Source organism: Desmodus rotundus, chromosome 1 (genome assembly GCF_022682495.2).
Source record: "Desmodus rotundus isolate HL8 chromosome 1, HLdesRot8A.1, whole genome shotgun sequence".
NCBI lineage: Eukaryota > Metazoa > Chordata > Mammalia > Chiroptera > Phyllostomidae > Desmodus > Desmodus rotundus.
Window position 1 is genome coordinate 107,150,354 of NC_071387.1, and position 18,997 is coordinate 107,169,350.

The 18,997-nt window shown below is 45.5% G+C and overlaps 1 protein-coding gene and 1 pseudogene across 7 annotated transcripts in view; one reads left to right on the plus strand and one right to left on the minus strand.

The window, feature by feature from the left end:
- Positions 1-18,997, plus strand: part of CLEC16A (C-type lectin domain containing 16A) — a 227,540-nt gene that overhangs the window by 86,092 nt on the left and 122,451 nt on the right. For all 7 annotated transcript variants that reach the window (XM_053929204.1, XM_053929207.1, XM_045204616.3 and 4 more), the window contains 2 exons: positions 2,047-2,147; positions 17,540-17,662. In XM_053929204.1, the coding sequence (XP_053785179.1) occupies positions 2,047-2,147; positions 17,540-17,662 (224 nt within the window). The remainder of the gene's footprint in view (positions 1-2,046; positions 2,148-17,539; positions 17,663-18,997) is intronic.
- LOC112314710 (large ribosomal subunit protein eL33 pseudogene) lies at positions 16,344-16,693 on the minus strand (annotated as a pseudogene).

The window sequence follows — 18,997 nt, forward strand, 5'->3', positions numbered from 1 at the left end:
GAGGGGATGGACAATTTGTTCTTGACATGAATTGGATCTTGACATTGGTCCACTTGTCTGAAGAAATAGCATAGTACAAAGCGTAACTATTCTTGCATATGGGCTATATCTGCATTTGGGGTTAAATATAGGCCAAGAAACTAAAAACCATTCAAAACATGCTTTCTTTTCTTTAAAAAAAAAAAATAAAAGCTTTAAAAATTATAGAATACACATTCAGAAAATGTAAAAAACCTTGAAAAGTATAAAGAAGGAAAATATTTCCATGATGCCAGCACTCAAAGGCAGCTGTACTGACATTTTGGTTATTTCCTGCCAGGTTTTTTTTTTCAATGCCAATTTAATGGGAATTCTGCCCTTCTTTACCCCAATAACTTATACCATCCCATGTCTGTCATTTTCTTCTTCTTTTTTTTCCTGTCTAATTGAACCCCAAACTCTTTTTCACTTTATTGTATTCTTAGTAAACAAAATGCTAATGGCCTCATAATACCTCATCTCATAACAGATGGTACATTCACCCAGCCCTCCGTTTGCTTCTGGGTGTTCAGTTATTCGTATTATTCCCAAATGAAAATACAGTCCAGACTCTAAGCAGCTGGTTTACAAGAAAACATGTTCCACTTTATCCCGCTGTTAATTTGAAAGTGATATCACCGTGGGCTTACAAAAACCCAAATGCACACATTGCAAAACTATTCACTCATCTGAAGGGTGATGCTTGATCTGGGGAAACAGCCCGAAAGTAAATGTCCCCTTTAAGAGTCTTCCTTTAATGTTTGTGTGTCCCTTGTTTATTTGAAATACATGACAAGTACATTTTTACTGTTTCTTTTGCATTTTTCAATGTAATTTTCTGAATCAGTGGTATATTTATGGAGTTCAAAATTCAAAAAAGTGTAACAGGTTATACTGTGCTTCTTCACCTCATTGTTTCAATCCCCCTAGATGGCTGTTGCTGACAGTAGCTGTGTGTCCTTCCAGGGGTCAAATGTGACCTCAGTCACTCATTGAGGTGTTCTCTTTCGGCTTTAGCCTGGCATCCAGAGGCAGCCACAGACAGTCACGGGATCAGACCCTCTGGCCTATGGGCCAGAACTGTGCATATTCTCTTATCCTTGAAGAGTCTTTCCAGGCCAGGCCCTTCACCTGGAAGGACAACATTTGGGGGGTGTGGTTTGTGATATCTACAGCCACTCTGTAAATCTTACCCACAAAACATCAGAGGTGAGAGAACTCATAGGTTCTCACCAGTCAGGGAAAGTCAGTCCAAGAAGTTGCTGGGCCAGGACTTGCCAAAGTGAGATCATGGAGAAATGCCCTTGAAATATTCCCAGTGGAAATCAGATAGCAGTTCCAGTGTACTAGCACTTTGCACTGTGGGCCTGGCCCTGTGTTAAGTGGTTTAACACATAGGGCAACTGAACTAACGCCTTTCAGTTGTCATTCACTTGAATCCTCTTAATAACCCTGTAAGGTTTTAACCCCCATCTCGCAGATAAGGAAACGGAGAGGTTTTAGGTAACTTACCCAAGGGTTTGTAGCTAAGAAAAGGCAGAATGAGAATTTGAGCCCAGGCAGTCTGGTTCCATGGCCAGCATTCTGAAGTTGTTCCTAAGTGGTGCCTTGTCTGGTGGTGTTAGCCTCTCACATTGCCCTGTTTTCTTCATTCTCTTGTGACTCTTTGAAGTGATGATGTGGCCTGTCTGTCCTCAGTCTCTGCGCATTGGCATGGGAGTTCCACAGGGCAGGGGCTTTGTATTCTTTATTCCTCCCCAGTGTCTGGGACAGCTGGTGATCCACTGTGGGGGTGATTAAGTGGTCTGTTCCTCAGTCACTTTCCCCTCAAGATACCAGCTTCCCACGGGCAGAACTTGTGTTTCATTTGTGTTGTGTCCTCAATGCCTGGTGCTGGACTGGGCACATCATGGACTCCTTGCATGCTGGTGGCAGAGCTGTAAGAGGCAAAGACTAGCACAGGTGGGAGAGGAGAATTGTTCACCTGGGTGTACCACAAAGCTCATGAGTGTCCCTCCTGTTTTCCAGGCCCTTCCTGGACATGGTGTACCATGCCCTGGACAGCCCAGATGATGATTACCACGCGCTCTTCGTGCTCTGCCTCCTCTATGCCATGTCTCACAACAAAGGTAAGCCTGCTCATCTCCCTGCCTTTCTGGGATCCCTGCCCTCTGCTGTCTGGATGGAGGAGGAAAAGCAGCTTTTCTTGAAGAATCAATTTCCTTTCTGGTTCTGGTGGGCTCCCTTAAAACTTTTCTTCAACCTTCTTAGAATTTCTCAGGTGCTTTTCTATAGACTAAAGCCACAGGAATTGGTTATTTAGACAATGTGGGGGGAAAAAGATTCAAGTGTGACTGCTCGACCCAGACACTGTATTCACACTGTGGGTTTCCTTTGACCCCTGGCTTTACAACACCCTTGGTGTCCGACCTCTTTCCTAACATCAAGAACTAAAATCAGTCAAAGTGTAATCTTGGTTTTGCTATTTATAATGGTAGGTGTTTTCGTTCTGGGTTCTGAGCTAAAATAGACTCTGGGTGGATTGTGTGGAAGTGTAGGTTTCCTTTCTGCAGAAAGGTGTGGTTTTCCAGCTTCCCCTGTTGAGGCCGAGCAGTCAGGATCGGACTCCCTCAGAGCTGACAGATTTGATTAGTATTCATTCATTCACTTCCTCCCTGGGAACAGCCCAGTTATGCCCCCACTGGCTTGACAAGAGCAAGTTCTGAAGCCTCCATGTCAGAACCTCTTCCAAGAAAGAATCAAGAATGTTCCTCTGGCCCCTGCCACTAAATGAGAATTTGCATCAAGGGATGTTTTAGTAAGTTTTTCATTAGCTTATTGGGAAATAAGTAGAGGTGGATTTTACTAAGCTAGAGAGACATTTAAAAAGCACTCAATGTAACACTTATTAGCACATCATTTTGCATCCCTATAGAATTACCTTTTTCTTTTTAATTATACATCTGTGTCATCATTTATTCTGCCATTCCCTAATTGAATGGCACTGAAACTATTTCTAGGTTTTTCCTTCTATGGACAGGACTGACCAATGATGCTCTCTCCCTCCACTGTCTCATTCACTCCCATGGCTTCTGCGATCCCCTTCAGCTCCTGGCTTGCTGCCTTGCACACAGGAGCCCTCAATACTGGGAGTAAACAGACTTCCAAGAGACTGGACTCCTGCTGGTTGCATGCCGGACGCTCTACCTAGGTGTTTCAGCAATACCTTGAAACAGTCTGTCTATACTATGCACATCCTCATAAATAACACCTTGAGCTCATCATATGTACCATCATTTCTGGTTCAGTTGAAATTACCAAAAAAGGTTGAAACTGCCGTGACCTTTAGCTCCTTCCCCCATTGGATTCCAACATTAAGTCATCAAGTGTTGTCAATGCTCTCTCTTCAACCTCTCTGATCAGCAGAATTTAACTCAGTGTGACTCAGTGCCTGGCTCTAAGCTAAGTAGGTGTTTGAGGGAAGAACCAAAGGCATAAGAGCAAGACAGATCTGGGCACTTCATTTCAGTGGCTGTTATTGCATCCTCCCCAAGTAGTCAAATGCATTTTATAATCTGTCTTCCATGGCACTGTGAGGTAATCCTGCATAAGACTGTGTTGACCATGTTCTTCACCTGTTCAGAAACTTTTAGTGCCTTCTCTCCCTTAAACTTCACCCTCCTGTGCCTGCCATTCACAGTGTGCAGACTGCATCCAGCATCACAGCTTGATCTGATTCCCCTGACTTCACTTCACAGACCCTTGGCTCTGGCCCAGGGGTTAACATTTTTACGTGGTAATAGAACTCTTTCATAGAGATAAACTTGCTGTCGTGATGCTCACTGAACTCTTGAATGTTTTTTTGGTAGCAGGCAGCAGAATCTACTTCTCATTAACCAAACTAAAAAGGAAAGTCTATAGGAAGGCCCCAGGGACAGCTCATAGGGTCCAAGAAGTTGCTGAAAAGCTGAGAGAAGGGCAGGAAGTGACCAGTTCTGACAGCTTCCCTCAAGGTAGATCCTGATTTGGCCGCTGCAAATTCCAGGCTGGGAGTTTGCCTCCATTCAGGTTTCAAATTCTTGGGCAAGGGTCTAATTGTTCCAGCTTGGTGGTATGTCTAACTCTGGGAACAGTCAGGTATGGCTAGGGGGTCAGGGTTACATAGCACAGACTTGGTCCCATTGGTTCAGCCCTGAGTCTGGACTATTCCAAGAGAAAGGAGCTCTTTGAAAGCCTGGCAGGCACCCCAGCCAGTGCCAACATGCCTACCTGTTTCTGGTTAGTCAGCTACCTTCTTGTATTTATTTGTGTTTTTTTGTACCATTTCCCCTATCCTATCACCACCACCAAGTACAATTTTGCTTGCCTGTCAAGAGTCCTCTCAGAAGTCACTTTCTCCAAGTTTTCTCTAATCTCCTAAGGTGATAGTCACTCTGGGTTAGTACCACCTAATGTGGCAGGCGTATTTTATACATTACTGGATTTGGTTTCATAAAATTTAGCTAAGGATTTTGCACCTATGTTGATGAGTGATACTGGTCTGTGGTCTTCTTGTAACTCTCTTGTTTACTCTCAGATATATACTTATTTTATGGAATGATTTGGGCAGTATTCCCCGCTCTTGAATTTTCTGAAGGAGTTTTTGTAGAATTGGTATTATTTCTTCCTTGCCTATTTGGTAGAATTTACCAGTGAAGCCATTGGGCCTGGAGTTTTCTTTGAGGGAAGGTATTTAAGTCCTAAATTTCTTTAGTAGATATAGGGCTGTTGAAGCTTATCTGTTTCTTCTTGAGTGAACTTTCATAGCTTGTCTCTGTCAAGGAATTTTCATTTCATCTAAACTGTCAAGTTTATTGTCATAGACGTGTTCATTATATTTATTATCCTTTTAATGTCTGTAAGACATGTAGTGATAGCCCCTTTCTAATTCATGGCATTAATAATTTAGGTCTTTATTTCTTTTTTCTAATCAGTTTGGTGAGAGATTGATCAATTTTATATTAATGTCATTAATATTTTTAAAGAACTTTGTTTTTATTGATTTTTCTGTGTTGTTTTCTGTTTTACAGTGTATTAAGTTCCACTCTTACCTTTATTTCTTACTTTGAGCCATTTACTTCAGATTTAATTTATTCTTCTTTTTCTTGTTTCTTAAAATGGGAACTTTAATCATTGAGTTTTTAAGCTAATTTATTTTATTTTACTTTTAAAATTAACATAGGGTAAGATTAACTTTTTGTGTGTGGTGCTATGAACTTTAGCACACGTATGGATCTGGTGAGCACCACCGTAACCGGGACACCTCACAGTGTCATCAGCGCCCAAAAATCCCTCCAGCTATTCCTTTTCAGTCACACCCTCCCCATGCCAGCCATTGATTTTTAAACTTTTCTTCTTTTGTAAAATAAGAGTTTAATGCCCTTAATTTCTCTCTAAGCACTGCTTTAGCTGCATGTAATAAATTTGATAAACGTGGCTTTATTTTTATTCGGTTTAAAATATTTTGTAATTTTCCTCTGTCTTATCATCTGTACAATTTCTAGCTATTTTTCTTTTTTTTAATGTTTTTAAGTATATTTTATTGATTGTGCTATTACAGTTGTCCCATTTTTTCCTCCCCTTTATGCCCCTCCACCTTGCACCCCTTCTCCCACCAGCATCCCCCCACTCTTAGTCCATGCCCATGGTAACATATAAGTTCTTTGGCTTCTCCATTTCCTATACTATTCTTAACCTCCCCCTGTCTATTTTGTGCCTACCATTTATGCTTCTTACTCCCTGTCACCCAAAGGAATAAAAGACCTTTTTCCCCATTCTCCTCCCTCCCCGCTGATAACCCTCCATGTGATCTCCATTTCTGTGATCCTGGTCCTGTGCTAGTGTGCTTAGTTTGTTTTTTCAGTTCAGTTGTTGATAGTTGTGAGTTTGTTGTCATTTTACTGTTCATAGTTTTGACCTTTTTCTTAAATAAGTCCCTTTAACATTTTATATAAGGGCTTGGTGATGATGAGCTCCTTTAACTTGACCTTACCTGAGAAGCACTTTATCTGCCCTTCCTTTCTAAATGATAGCTTTGCTGGATAGAGTAATCTTGGATGTAGGTCCTTGCCTTTCATGACTTCAAATACTTCTTTCCAGCACCTTCTTGCCTTCAAGGTTTCTTTTGAGAAACCAGCTGACAGTCTTATGGGAACTCCTTTGTAGGCAACTATCTCCTTTTCTCTTGCTGCTTTTAAGATTCTCTCCTTATCTTTAATCTTGGGTGACTTAGTTATGATGTGTCTTGTTATGTTCCTCCTTGGGTCCAACTTCTTTGGAACTCTTTTGAGTTCCCTGTACTTTCATGTCTTATTTCCTTTACCAGACTGGGGAAGTTTTCCTTAATTTCTCACTCTTCCTCTTCTCCTCCTAGCACCCCTATGATTCAGCTGTTGGGATGTAAAGTTGTCCCAGAGGTTCCTAAGCCTCTCCTCATTTTTTTAAATTCTTGTTTCTTTATTTTGTTCCAGTTGAGTATTTATTTTTTCCTTCTGTTCCAAATTATTGATATGAGTCCCGGTTTCCTTCCCTTCACTCTTGGTTCTCTGTATATTTTTCTTTATTTCACTTTGTATAGCCTTCACTTCTTCCTCTATTTTGTGTCCATACTCAATCATTTCTGTGAGCATCTTGATTACCAGTGTTTTGAACGCTGCATCTGATAGGTTGGCTACCTCCTCATCACTTAACTCTTTTTCTGGAGTTTTGATCTGTTCTTAATTTGGGCCAGATTTCTTTGTCTGAGCACACCTGTTATGTTGTGAGGGGCAGAGCCTTAGGTATTCACAACGGTAGGGCAACCCACTTTGTTGCATTGTGACACAGTTTGTGGGGTAGGGGTCCAAGAGGGAACAATGCCGCTTGCTCAGCTCTAGGAGGCTTTCAGTCACTTCCTCTGCTACCCACAAGCAAATTGGGCCCTACTGCTGCTGATTCATGGGTGAGTGGGTTTATGAACATTCTAGGACCCTGTGGGTCTCTCCAACGGACTCTCCTGTGATGCTGGGAGCTGCCGCCGCAACCCCCACAGGTTTTTACTGCCAGAGGCTTTGTGGCTTTATTTCCCTGCACTGGAACCCTGGGTTGCATGGTCTGTGCCACTTCCCAATTGTTCCTCCTGGTTTAAATGCACATGAATGTGGAATCCCCCATCAGCCAGCTTCCACGTCACCCACCCAGTCCACCAGCCACCAACACCTTGCTGCGTGTCCTCTCTAACCCAGCTGCCCATCTCCAACCCTCATACCAGTGTGGTTGAATGTTTCTTTAACTCCTTGGTTGTAAGACTTCCATACAGTTTAATTTTCTGGCAGTTCTGGGTGTTTTTTGTTTTTAAATTGATTTTTGTCCTTCTTTTTGTTATGAAGAAGCAAAGCATATCTACCTATGCCTCCATCTAGGCCAGAAGTCTAGCCCTTTTTTTGTCTATTATTGATTTTTCTCCTGATTTGTTTTTGGGATGGAGATATATGAGGTCTGTCCAGAAGGTATATAGCCATGCATTATGAAAAATAGAGACATTTATTGAAGAAGATACAAGATACAAGAAACATTGTACATAGGACAATGATGCCTTCAAAGCAGGCACCTTGGGACCTCACACAGTTCTCCCAACACCATAAGCTGCCCCAAAGTATTTTCCTGAATTTCATTGACAGTATGAAATCTCTTCCCTTTCAAAGGTGATTTTAGTTTTGGGAAAAGCCAGAAGTTGCAGGGTGCCAAATCTGAGCTGTAGTGGGGTTGAGCTACCTGGATGATTTGATGTTTTGCCAAAAAACTCTACACAAGACAAGTTGTGATGAAGCTGCCAATCACCAGTTGCCCACAACTATGGCCTTCTGAATCAGCCGAAGAGTTTCCACAGAGGAATGTTCAAGCTTAACACAAAATTTGATGCAGTTTTTTTGCTCTACTTGCTTGGTCCTTTTGAATGCAATGGCCACACAGTACACATGCTCACTCAACAGCGTCTACTGCCCCTACTGACTAGTACAGTGAAGTCATCATTGTTCGTGCATGCACATTCCGGTCCACTCTCCTTGGCTGCCAGTTCACATTAATGATGAGCAAACCGTTCTTGTTGTATTAAGAACGGCTGGACTTTTTCAGGACAGGAGTCACATTATCGTCATCATATATATATCATGCTTGGTCATTTTTAGTTGACAGTTGTGAATTTTACATTGTTAGATGCTGAAGTCTTTCTTCCTTTTGATATATTTTGACTTTTTCTGGAATGTGGATAAGTTTCTTGGAATCACTTTACTTCTTTTCAAAGTTTGCTTTTAAGCTTTGTTGGTGTGAGTCCAGAACAGCCTTTAGCCTCAGGCTAACTTGGCCCCATTCCTGAGGCAGTCCCCTTCTAAGGACTCTACTTGCTGAGCCACGGTTAGATGGTTTTTCCATGCTGGCCAGTGGAAACATGAACTCTTTTCAGTCCTGGGTGAGCTCCAGGGATTGTTCCACCTGCTTCATTCCAGTAGGTCTTTTCCCTTCCTTACATTCATGCATAGAGCAGAACTTAGCTTAAGCCTCAAAAAGAACCCTCTGCAGACCTCTGCAGCTCTCTCTGTTCAGCTCCCTCCTCTCCAGTACTTTTTCCCATCAAGTCTAGAAACCATGGCCTCCCTGAACTCCAAACTCTGCCTTCTCATCACAGAAAGACCAAGGGCTTTGCTTGGGTTTTCTCTGTATGTGCTGAGGTCTGGAAACTGTTCCAGACAGTGAGCTGAAGCGCTGGGTCCATTGCCCTTGTTTCCTCTCTCTGACAGTCACTCTCCTACGCTGCCAGTGTCCTGTCCCGTGTCTCATTGTTTTATATACATTTGCCTAGCTTTTTAGTTGCTTGAATGAGGAGAATAAATCCAATCCACCTTGGCTAGAAGCCTTGGCACTTTAAAAAAGGTTTTATTGAGATATAGTTGATATACAATAAACTGCGCATAAAGTGCATAATTTGGTAAGTTTTGGCATATGTATGCACCCATGAAGCCATCACCACAGTCAGGACAGCATACATATCCATCCCCCAGGTATTTACTCCTTCCCCTTTGTCACCCGTCCCCTCCTCTGCTCTCTCACCCTCTCCTCAAGCAACACTGACCTGCTCCCTGTCACTGTAGATTAATTTCTATTTTCTAGCATTTCATAAAAGTAAAATCCTGCAATATGTACTCTTTTTGTATGGCTTCTCTCAGTCTCCTTAATTGTTTTGGGACCCAACCGTAGTGTTGTGTGTATCGGTAGTCACGTCTTCTTGTTGCTGAGTAGCAGTGCACTGTGTGAGTGTGCCGCGATTTGTTTCCCCACTCATCTGTCAGTGGGCGTTGTGACCACTACAGATAAAACTGCTGTGAACGCTCATGTCCTAGTCTTCTATGGACATATATTCCCGCTCTCTTGGGTAAATACCAAGGAATGGGATGGGTGAATCATACGATAGGCGTAAGTTTGTTCTTAAGAAACTGCCAAACTGTTTTTCAAAGTGGCTGTATAATTTACATCCTGTTTTTAATTTCCAGGAAGTTGCCATGGCACTTTTTATACCATTTTCCTTTTCATGTTTCCCATTCTGGACTACCAGGTCTCTGAAGGTAGAAAGAGACCATGTTTCTCCCAACGGCCCTTTGGGAGAATGGCCCAGCTTAGCACCTGGCTCCAGTCAGCACTCAGCCAAGGTTGGCTGATAGAGTGTCTCTCAGCCATGCAGTCGCTCCCTTAGGCTGCTGTCTTCCTCACAGCCTGTGCTCAGGGCCTCAGCCAGGAAGGTGCAGGCTGGCGAGTGAAGGTGCCAGGCTCTGGACAGCTAAGGGCACGTGATGGGTGAACTCATCCTGTGGGCGGCTGGCTTGCCCTATGGGCTTTCTTCCTAGAGCCCCACCTCTGCTGGGGGGCGGAGAAGTTGTGGTTTGCACACACGCGCGGCAGTGCTGCTTTGTTCAGTGCCGTGGCCCAGAGACAAGGCTCCCAGGGTCCTGCTTGGGGAGGTCTGCCGTTCTTTCTTGGAGACTTCTTCTTGAAAGTGTGGGAGTTTATATTTTAGGGCATCTCTTTCCATCTTTCATTTTCTGCTAACATTATTCATTTATATATTCACTCATCCTTCTAACAAATATTTTTGAAGCCCTTATTAGGTGCCAGGCACTGTGATTAGTATTAAGAATACATTGGTGACCCAAACAGATATTTTTATGGAGGTGAGCGTGGCTGCTGTGGAGGGATCAAGGTGAGAGTGGTAGGAAGGGAGGCAGCGAGACAGGTGAGCAGAAACACATCACGGCAGGTAAGGAGTTTAGACTGTATTCTGGCGCAGCAGGAAACTCTGAAGGTTGTTCAAGGAAAGTATTGTGTAATCCACATGGCTTACATGGATTTGCTTTATTTTGAAAGTGACTCTCTTTTTTGTCTAAAATCTTCTTTGATTCCAAAAGATCATATAATCAGGTAGATCACGATGAATTTATTCATGTAGTTATTCAACAAACAGATGTGGGGCCCAGCTGCCTGCCAGGCAGTGCGCTCACCATGGGGACTACAAACTCCAGGCCACCTGCGGGCCTTGCCCAAGAAAGCATCAGTTTGGTACAAAAGACTTATGAGGAGATGGCAGCACAGTGGAGGCTGATTTACCTGGTGGTAGGCATGGACCAGGCCCATGAGAGTCAGGGAAGACTTCCCGAGGGTACCTGGGCCGAAGGTTCAGAGGGCTGGGGATAGAGTGGCCAGAAGGTTGAAAGGATAACTAGAAGAGGGCAAGGCAAAAGGAGGCATAAGAGCCTGTGACGACGTATCATCAGAGAGGTGGTCAATAGGCCCATGGTCAGCAGGTGCTCTGAGAGATGGCAGGCTAGAGCCAGTCTACAGGGGGTGGGGTACAGTGGGCAGCAGCGTGAACTGCATCGTAGCAGCTGGGTGGGGGCTGCTGAAGGACGGTTCAGCCAGGAACTGATCTGATCCTCTCTGCATCCCTCAGAATGGGTTCACAGTAGTTCAGCCAGAAGACGGGCGGGATGAAGATGTGGGCAGGTGTGGGCAGTGTTGAGGAGGTGAAACTGAAAGACTTTCTCATTGTTTGACAGATATCTGCTGAACACTTACTATGTGCTAGGCACTGCTGTGAGCACTGGAACAAGTTTGATGAGTCTTGTTCATGTGAACAAGAAGATCAATTGTGATTGTGGGATGGTAAAGAGTAAACAGGTGGTGGTGGTGCAGGGGTTACTAGCTAGGTTGGTCAAGGAAAGTTGCTATGAGGAAGGAACATCCCATCTCAGGCATGAAGAGTGAAAAGTAGTCAGCTCTGCAAAGATCTGGGGCAAGAGTGTTCTGGACAAATGGAACAGAACAGCATGTGCAAAGGCCCTGAGGTGGGAAAGAACTTACAAGTTTGAGGAGCAGAAAGCAGGCCAAGGTGAGGCTGACCAGGGAGCCAGGACCAGATTGTGAACAGCCTTGTAGGCTCTGAAAAGGAATTTAGATTTTTATTCTAAGCTCAGTGGGAATCCCGTAAAGGATTTTTTATTAGAAGAGTGGCATGATGGAAATTTTTGAAAGAACCCTGGGGCTGCTGGATAGAAAGTTGATTAATTGGTGTAGAGGAGTGAACTACAAGAGAGAATGCTGGGAGGCTTGTTAGGAAGCTGTTGCATTGGTCCAGACACTGGCTAATGTGGATCGAATTAGCACATTGGCTGTAGAGATGGGGAAAAGTGGAAGGTTTTATGATATATTTTGGAGCTGGAGCCAGACAAGCTGATGCATTAGATGTGGGGGCTGTGAAAGGGACACGAGCAACTATGTGGGACCATTTACTAAGATGGAAAGACAAGGAGAGGAACAGGGCTGGGGGAGGGGGAGTTCTGCTTGGTTTGGATGGGAGGGGGCACTAAGGAAGAAAGAAGTCTGGCTCATGCCCAGATCCCTGACTGCTGCCACTGTGTGGCTGGTTGTGCCATTGCTAGAACCAGTGAGCATGGGCCATGGAGCAGTTTGGAGAGGAAGCTGGAGAGTTCAAGTTTGGTACCCTGAGGCCTAGGTGCCTGGGGGGCCCCCAGGGCAAATTGCCTACTTGGGGAGCAACCACCTGGTTTGTGCTCTAGTCCTGGCCTGTGGGCACAGACTCTGCATTGGGGGGGGGGGGGGGCGGGGGGGGGCGGTTAGCTATTTGGTTTTTTTGGTTAGGCAGCAGGCAGCTGCACTTAACTTTTAGCCTGTCTTTTCCAGATCCATACCCTCCAAGCAGGCCTCCTAATGAAATGGTCTCTTTCTGATAGATTTTTCATCATAAGACAATTTTAACATAAAAGCAACGTTAATAAAAACCAAATGTTAGCTCAGGCCTTCCAGTAAATCATAATAGATTAGATGTTGTACCGAAATGAATATCCCACAGTGGAAAGGGTTGACTGGTGGAGGAAGGCTCTCGTTGTGATTCAGTTGGGCCACATAATGAATTCTGGTTCATATCTGTAATAGAAAATACAGCCTTCTCTCTTTTGTCAGGTCTGCAGAGCCCTGGCCTAAGGAGGGGGTGGGTGAGATTTACAGCTTTTGTATTCTTAAATGTTCCCCCACTCCACCCCCCACCCTTCTGCTCCTGCCCCTCCATTTATTATTGTTTACCCAAGAGGAATTGGGCTTGTTCTGTTTTACTGAGAAGTTACTGGAACATAGATGAGAGGTATGGGAAAGGTTGATAGGTAATAGGATAAAGAAAGGCTTTCGCCATGTAGAGAGCTGGCAAAATAACATTTTGGATCTCGACTGACACATAATCAGAACTGGAAGTACATTGGAAATCAGCCCACCATCTGGTTAGCTTTCGAAATAGTTGGTCTGTAGTCTTCCAAAGCTGGCAATGCTTGTGTGACTATAGCCAGGGAGACCTTGTGTGGTCAAAAGAAAAATTATTTTGACCATTATTTACCTAGCATTATTGTGGTCTCTTTATCTAGGTTTGATTGTTTCCTTCTTATCTAACTTTGGTCTGGGTCTTTTTCACCCTTTCCTGGGGACTACTGCTGAGGAAGAATCCAGAAATCAGAGCTTAGAGGGGGAAGCTTAGTAACTGGTTATTGACGTCTTGGAACCACACCCTTCCCTTCTTTTTAGATTCTTTGAATTAGTTAGTTGGAGGTTCCACCCGCAGCACACCCCCAGCCCTGGGGTTGTTGGGTGGAAGCAATGAAAAGGAGAGACTTGTTCTGACTCCTCTGGGCAGAGCAGGATCAAACCCTGGCCAGAAGGGAGTAGGGAAGCTTGTGGTTTGCTGGAAGTCTGAAGTTGCTAGTGTGTCCTCCCAGGCCGTGTAAGGTGCATCTGGGTTTCTTTGGAATTTGTCAGCCCTTAAGCGTTGAAGCAAGTAGGACAGTATATCCTCCGGTGTTTATTTCAGTCAGACGGAAATGGCTAGCGAGGAAACTCAGTCAAGTTTGCAACAAAACCTGCCTTTCGGTGACTGAACCCTGTGTGTATGCATGTGTGCGTGTCTGCCTGTGCACACGTGCACCGTTTCCCCTTTCATATGCATATCCTTGTCATATGTGCCATTGACCTTGTTCATTCACCACTGTCAGCTCTCATTTTGTTTGGACCCAGAAGATTGTCTGGAGCTTCCGAATTGCTGCACAGGCCTTGAAAGCCAATTGCCAGGGTGGGATAATTCAAAGTAACGCAAGGGGTTTTAGAGGCCATGGTGGGAAAAAAGAGAGACGGGGGAGGAAATGGCGCACCTGGCCCAGAAGGAACTTTAGGGAAAGAATGAGGATGTTCAAGGGTTTTTTTAGATAAAGTTTTGACATACGTTGTATGGAATCAATCCTGCTCTCTTTCTCTGTGGCTGGTGATAAAATCCGCCTCACATAGAATGTGTTAAAATGCCAAGTCTTTTTGGAGGAAAGTGCCAAAAGGGTGGAGATCACCTTGAGAGGCTGGGGGAATGGAGACTCATCACAGTCAGCCAGAGCACAACCAGATCATGTCACCTCCCCCAGCAGCCTTCCAGGGATGTTGACATCCAAGCCTTGCTTGTCCCTCCCCACCCCCCCCCCCCCATCACTTCCCCCCAAAGCCCCTCACCCCACCCTCCCCAAGCTCCACCACAGTCCTGCAGTCCCCCCAGGCCTGGCAAGTTATGGCCATCCCTGTGCAGCTCAAGGAAAATGCCCACTCATTCTTCAGAGTCCAACCTGAGCAGCTCATCCCTTGAGCATGCCCTTGAAAAGCACAGCCTGCCTTTTTTGGGCTTTCTAAGATAGCTTGATTTTAGCTTTTCCTAGCTTGTTCTCCTGTTTGTTCTTTTGTTCTTTCATCCTATCACTCCTTTTGTGATACAAATGATACAGAAACACATTTGCTCAAAGTAAAGATTCCCATCAGTGCATGTTAACAACAGGCTATAGTTATTAGTTCTCTCTGGATGCTGACGAAAACCCTGGGGCAGAGTTACTGTAATTATCCCATTGCACAGGTAAGGAGGCTGAAGTTTGAAGAGGTTAAGTATCAAAATGAAATTCCTTCTGCACTCTGCACTCAGTTCTCTCCGCCTCCACCTGACCAGAGTGTGGGAGGCACCCAAGGGAAGACTAAGCCCAAGGGCACCACAAGGCCTTGCAGGTGGTGGCTGCTGTCGGCACAGCGGGCAGGCCCCTTGCACACTGCTTGCTGTGGTTGGCTCACCATGCAGGGGGTACTGCCCCTTCCGCATCTGGATCCTGTCCACCTTTGTAATCTCATCCTGGTTCTAACTGTGTCCCTAACTTGCTCTGTGACCTTGATGATATGTAACATCTCTGGTCCTTAATTTCCCCACCGAAGGGATCTGGCCCTGTAAAGTTCTGGAAGGTTTTCATTCCCGGGTTCTCCTGTCCCCCTTAACAGAGGGCAGAGCTGCCAGTTAAGGAAGGCCAGGATAACCTTGGAGTGTTCCTCTTCCTATTGAGAGAAGATTTTGCCATGGAGTTCATAATTTTTAACAAGTTCTAAGAGAATAAGGGCAATGTCAGGAAAGAGACAAAATGGAGCTCACCATAGAAATTCAAGTCCTGGTCTGAGTCTGCGTCTGTTCCTTTTTTTTTTAAAGATTTTATTTATCTATTTTAGACAGAGGGGAAGGGAGGGAGAGAGAGAACATCAATGTATGGTTGCCTCTAGCATGCCCCTTATGGGGGACCTGGCCTGCAACCCAGGCATGTGGGCTGACTGGGAATCTAATTCCCAGTCAGGGTTCGCCGGCCAGCGCTCAGTCCACGGAGCCACACCAGCCAGGGCTCTCCCTGGTTTTGCCGGCCACGGCCACAATCCCGAGGGAGCCAGCAGCTGGGCTTCTTTGGAGTGGGATGATGGATGGTTGGTTCATAAAGTTGGGTGATGTGCGAGGCAGGCTGAAGAACCATTTTTTTCCCCAGAACCACTGACTGACAGTTCCCAAAAGGGCCAGAAATGAAAAGAAAGAGATGTTAAGATGGTGTTGACATCTCTGGAAAAAAAACAAATGCCAAAAAGGTTTAGTTGATGTTCTTGCCATTTAATAAACCAGGATGCTTCAGAGTTGAACATTTCACATCAAAATGGGATATAGAATCCACAAATTAAATTTTCATTGCAATCAGCTTTTTTGACGGAAGCCATAGTGGTGGGCGTGAGAGTGAGAACTACCCAACTCAAGCCCTTCAGCCGTCCCTCACCCATGTCATCTCCTTGGCATGACTTAGCCTCTGGTTCGGAGCTGGAAGGAATTCAATAAAACAAGATATATTGTTATGGTTTCTTACGTCAATGTGTGTGTAGGGGGGAGTTACTTAGAATCCAGACAATCAGCTCTTCAATGCTATCCTCCACTATTTTGTCAAGGTTCTAAATGAAGCGTCATCTAGGACTCAAGGGGCCGTATTTCAAGAGTTCCCAGAAGTGCCACCTTCCCCCTTTTTGTAGAATAACAGGAAAACACGTGCTTCGAGCACAAACAATCTGTTCAGCTCTCCAAGCTTGGATCAGGAGAAATGTTTGTTTCTGCACGCGTATTTTTCCAAAGCTTTGTTAGATGAGAGGGTAAGGATTTGGAACGTTTTGTCCCACACCTGGCCTATTGAAGCAGCCCTCACAGGTCTTTCTGTCACCCCGGCTTTCAGGTTCTGCCTTAGGAAATACGTCACTCCACTCACAGTTAGATGTTGCATGCCCCCCCACCCCCCCTTCTCTCCCCCTCTTGTCTTTTGTCTTTTCCATGCAGTTAGAAGGAAACGTAATTCCTTTGATTTTTTTTTTAATGAATCCATTTTATTTATTTACTTTTCAAAAAGTTTAAATCCTTGAGGGTACAGCATTACACGGATTCTGTGTCCAATGGCCGTAGCAGGAAGGTTGCTTCGGAAGTAGCACGAACCAGGCCAGTGTTTCCATGAGCACGGGTTACCTCTCCCCAGACGACTCTGGTTTTGTTTGGTTTGCCACCAGGAGTCACTGTGTTGTTCTTCGCTTTATACATGTAAGCACATGTCTTACCTAGAGAGAATTCTGTTTCATCTCGAGCATCAACGCTTTTAACAAGAGCTGTGTGCTCCCTCTGGTTCCAGAAACCCCGCTTATAGCTGGCAAAAATGGCCTTGGACCACAGCCTTCCAGACGTATTTGTCATTGTAGAAGTCCTGTTCCCAGCAGGCCCCCAGGCTCCAAGATGGCAGAGAAGGCAGTTCCTTTGCCTCTGAAACATAGAGCTTCTGCATGGATTTCATGCTATTTATACCTTTCTGTCATAAGGGTTAGCCCAGTCTCCCTACAAATGCCAGCCTCTGGCCCAGGGTAGCACCTGCTGCTGCCTGATGGTGCGTTGAGTGGTGGGCCCCGCATTTTGAGTTTGGTGTTCAGAGCTTGGGGTGTAATTGTTGGGTATGACTGTTGTTTCCTTTCTCTTTGGTCTCTGTTTCTCTTGGTCTCTGCCTCCCCCACCCCCCATTGTGGCTTGTGTCACATACATTGGTGGCCTCAGGGGCCACCCAGACCCAGCATAAAATGCAGTGAAGCACACTGCGAAAGTTCCTCCTTTTTCCATTCCATTTCCATTCCCTGTGGTTTTGTTCAGGACTGTGTCACCATTTGAGGCTAGTGTAACTTTATCACCTTTGAAACACCTGCCAAGCCCCCTGCTCAACACAGACAAAGTAGGCCTCAGGCCATGAGTGGCCAGTCAACAGTCTCTGGCTAAAATATAAAAACATTTTTTTAATTACAGTTACTGTCAATATTGCAGCAATGCTGATTTCCTATTTATATATAGTGATAGAAAATGTATGTTTTAATATATTTACAGAAAACTCTAAGGTAAGTTGTAGTACAGACAGCACCCAGTCGTGGCCGAAGTCACAAGGATGTACTGGGATGACCAAGGCTGGGGAAGCCCTGCTCTAAGGGGCCTTTCAGGATGTGGAGGGCTCTCCATAATATAGCTCCACTTATTCACTGCTTGTCCCTTTCTCTGTTCCAGGCATGGATCCTGAAAAACTAGAGCGAATCCAGCTCCCAGTGCCCAGTGTGGCTGAGAAGACCATTTACAACCACCTACTGGCTGAAAGACTCATCAGGATCATGAACAATGCTGCCCAGCCAGGTACCTGGGGTGTGTCGACTGTTAACAAGGGCGGTGGAGTTAGAGGGACCAGGCCCCCACACCGGGCACCAGGAGCCCTGAGCTCTAGACCTGGCCCTTCTGCTGGTCCAGGAAGATCTCAGCCATTCCCTCTGCCACGCACACACACACCCTGGGCCACCCATGCCCTCCTATCCTGCTGTGTCATCATCTCTGGGCTCCTCTGTTTCTTTTCCCACTGTGCGGTTTGTGCCAGAACCTGTTTTCTCCTTTCATACCCAACCCTTCTTTTGCCAGTTGTGCCAATGTCTGCAGCCCTCACCTTGGGGTAGCCCAAGGTCATATTTGAGCTTGGACTGGGCTGAGAGTGTGAGTGGGGGGGAAAGTTGGAAGGTTTGGGTTGGGTGCTTTTGATAATACAAGATGTGCCCAGTGTCTGGCCTTGTCAGCCTCATTCTGAGGTTTTAGCCAATACCAATCTACTGCCACAGCAAGGAGTAGAAATAGCAGGGAGGATGATCTAGCACAGTGATGCTCAGCTGGGGACAACCTTGCCTCCCCAGGGACATTTGCAGTGTCCGGAGACAATTTTGGTTGTCACAGTTTGGGGAGGTGGTACGACTGGCATGTAGTGGGTAGAGGCCAGAGATTCTGCTAAACATCCCACGATGCACAGGACAGCACCACAACAAAGGATTATCGGGCCCAAGATGTCAACATTGCCAAGGCTGAGAAACCCGGATTGCAAGGCAGGTTCTCTGCAGAGTCAGGGAGAGAGGCCATCAGGTTGGAGTGAGTGCACGGGGCCTGACTCAGATGTGGCCTGATTGAGGGAACCGCTAAGCTAAGCTATCAGGAGCAATCCAGGAATGGCCCAGATCAGGCTCTGGTCAGGGGTAGGGGCAAGGGTTGTGATGGCAGAGAAGGAATTTAGAAATAAAGGGGAGTGGATCCAAGATGTGACCAGAAGCACAGGGGATTGCTGGGGAGTGAGTGCAGGACCTTGGAGAGCCAAGTTCATAGCCTCAAGGGTGTCATCAGGGGATCAGGAAATTCACCAGATGTTTATTGAGCTTCCCCTGCATGTCAGCTACTGTGTGTGGGTGATGGGGGTACTGAAGTGCAGGACGGACGTGGCTCCTGTCCTTCAGGAGCCACAGCCGGGGATCTATGAAGTCCTAGAAGTGCGGGACTCCTTGTGGAGATGTAATCTGGAGCTCAGAGGGGCATCGGGGCCAGAACTAACACTCTGGGGCTCACAGGCATGTGGATGGTTTTTAAAGCCACAGGACAGAAGAGAGGCATGTGTAAGACCGAGCCCTGGGCCACTACAGATATCTGGAGGTGACCTAGAGG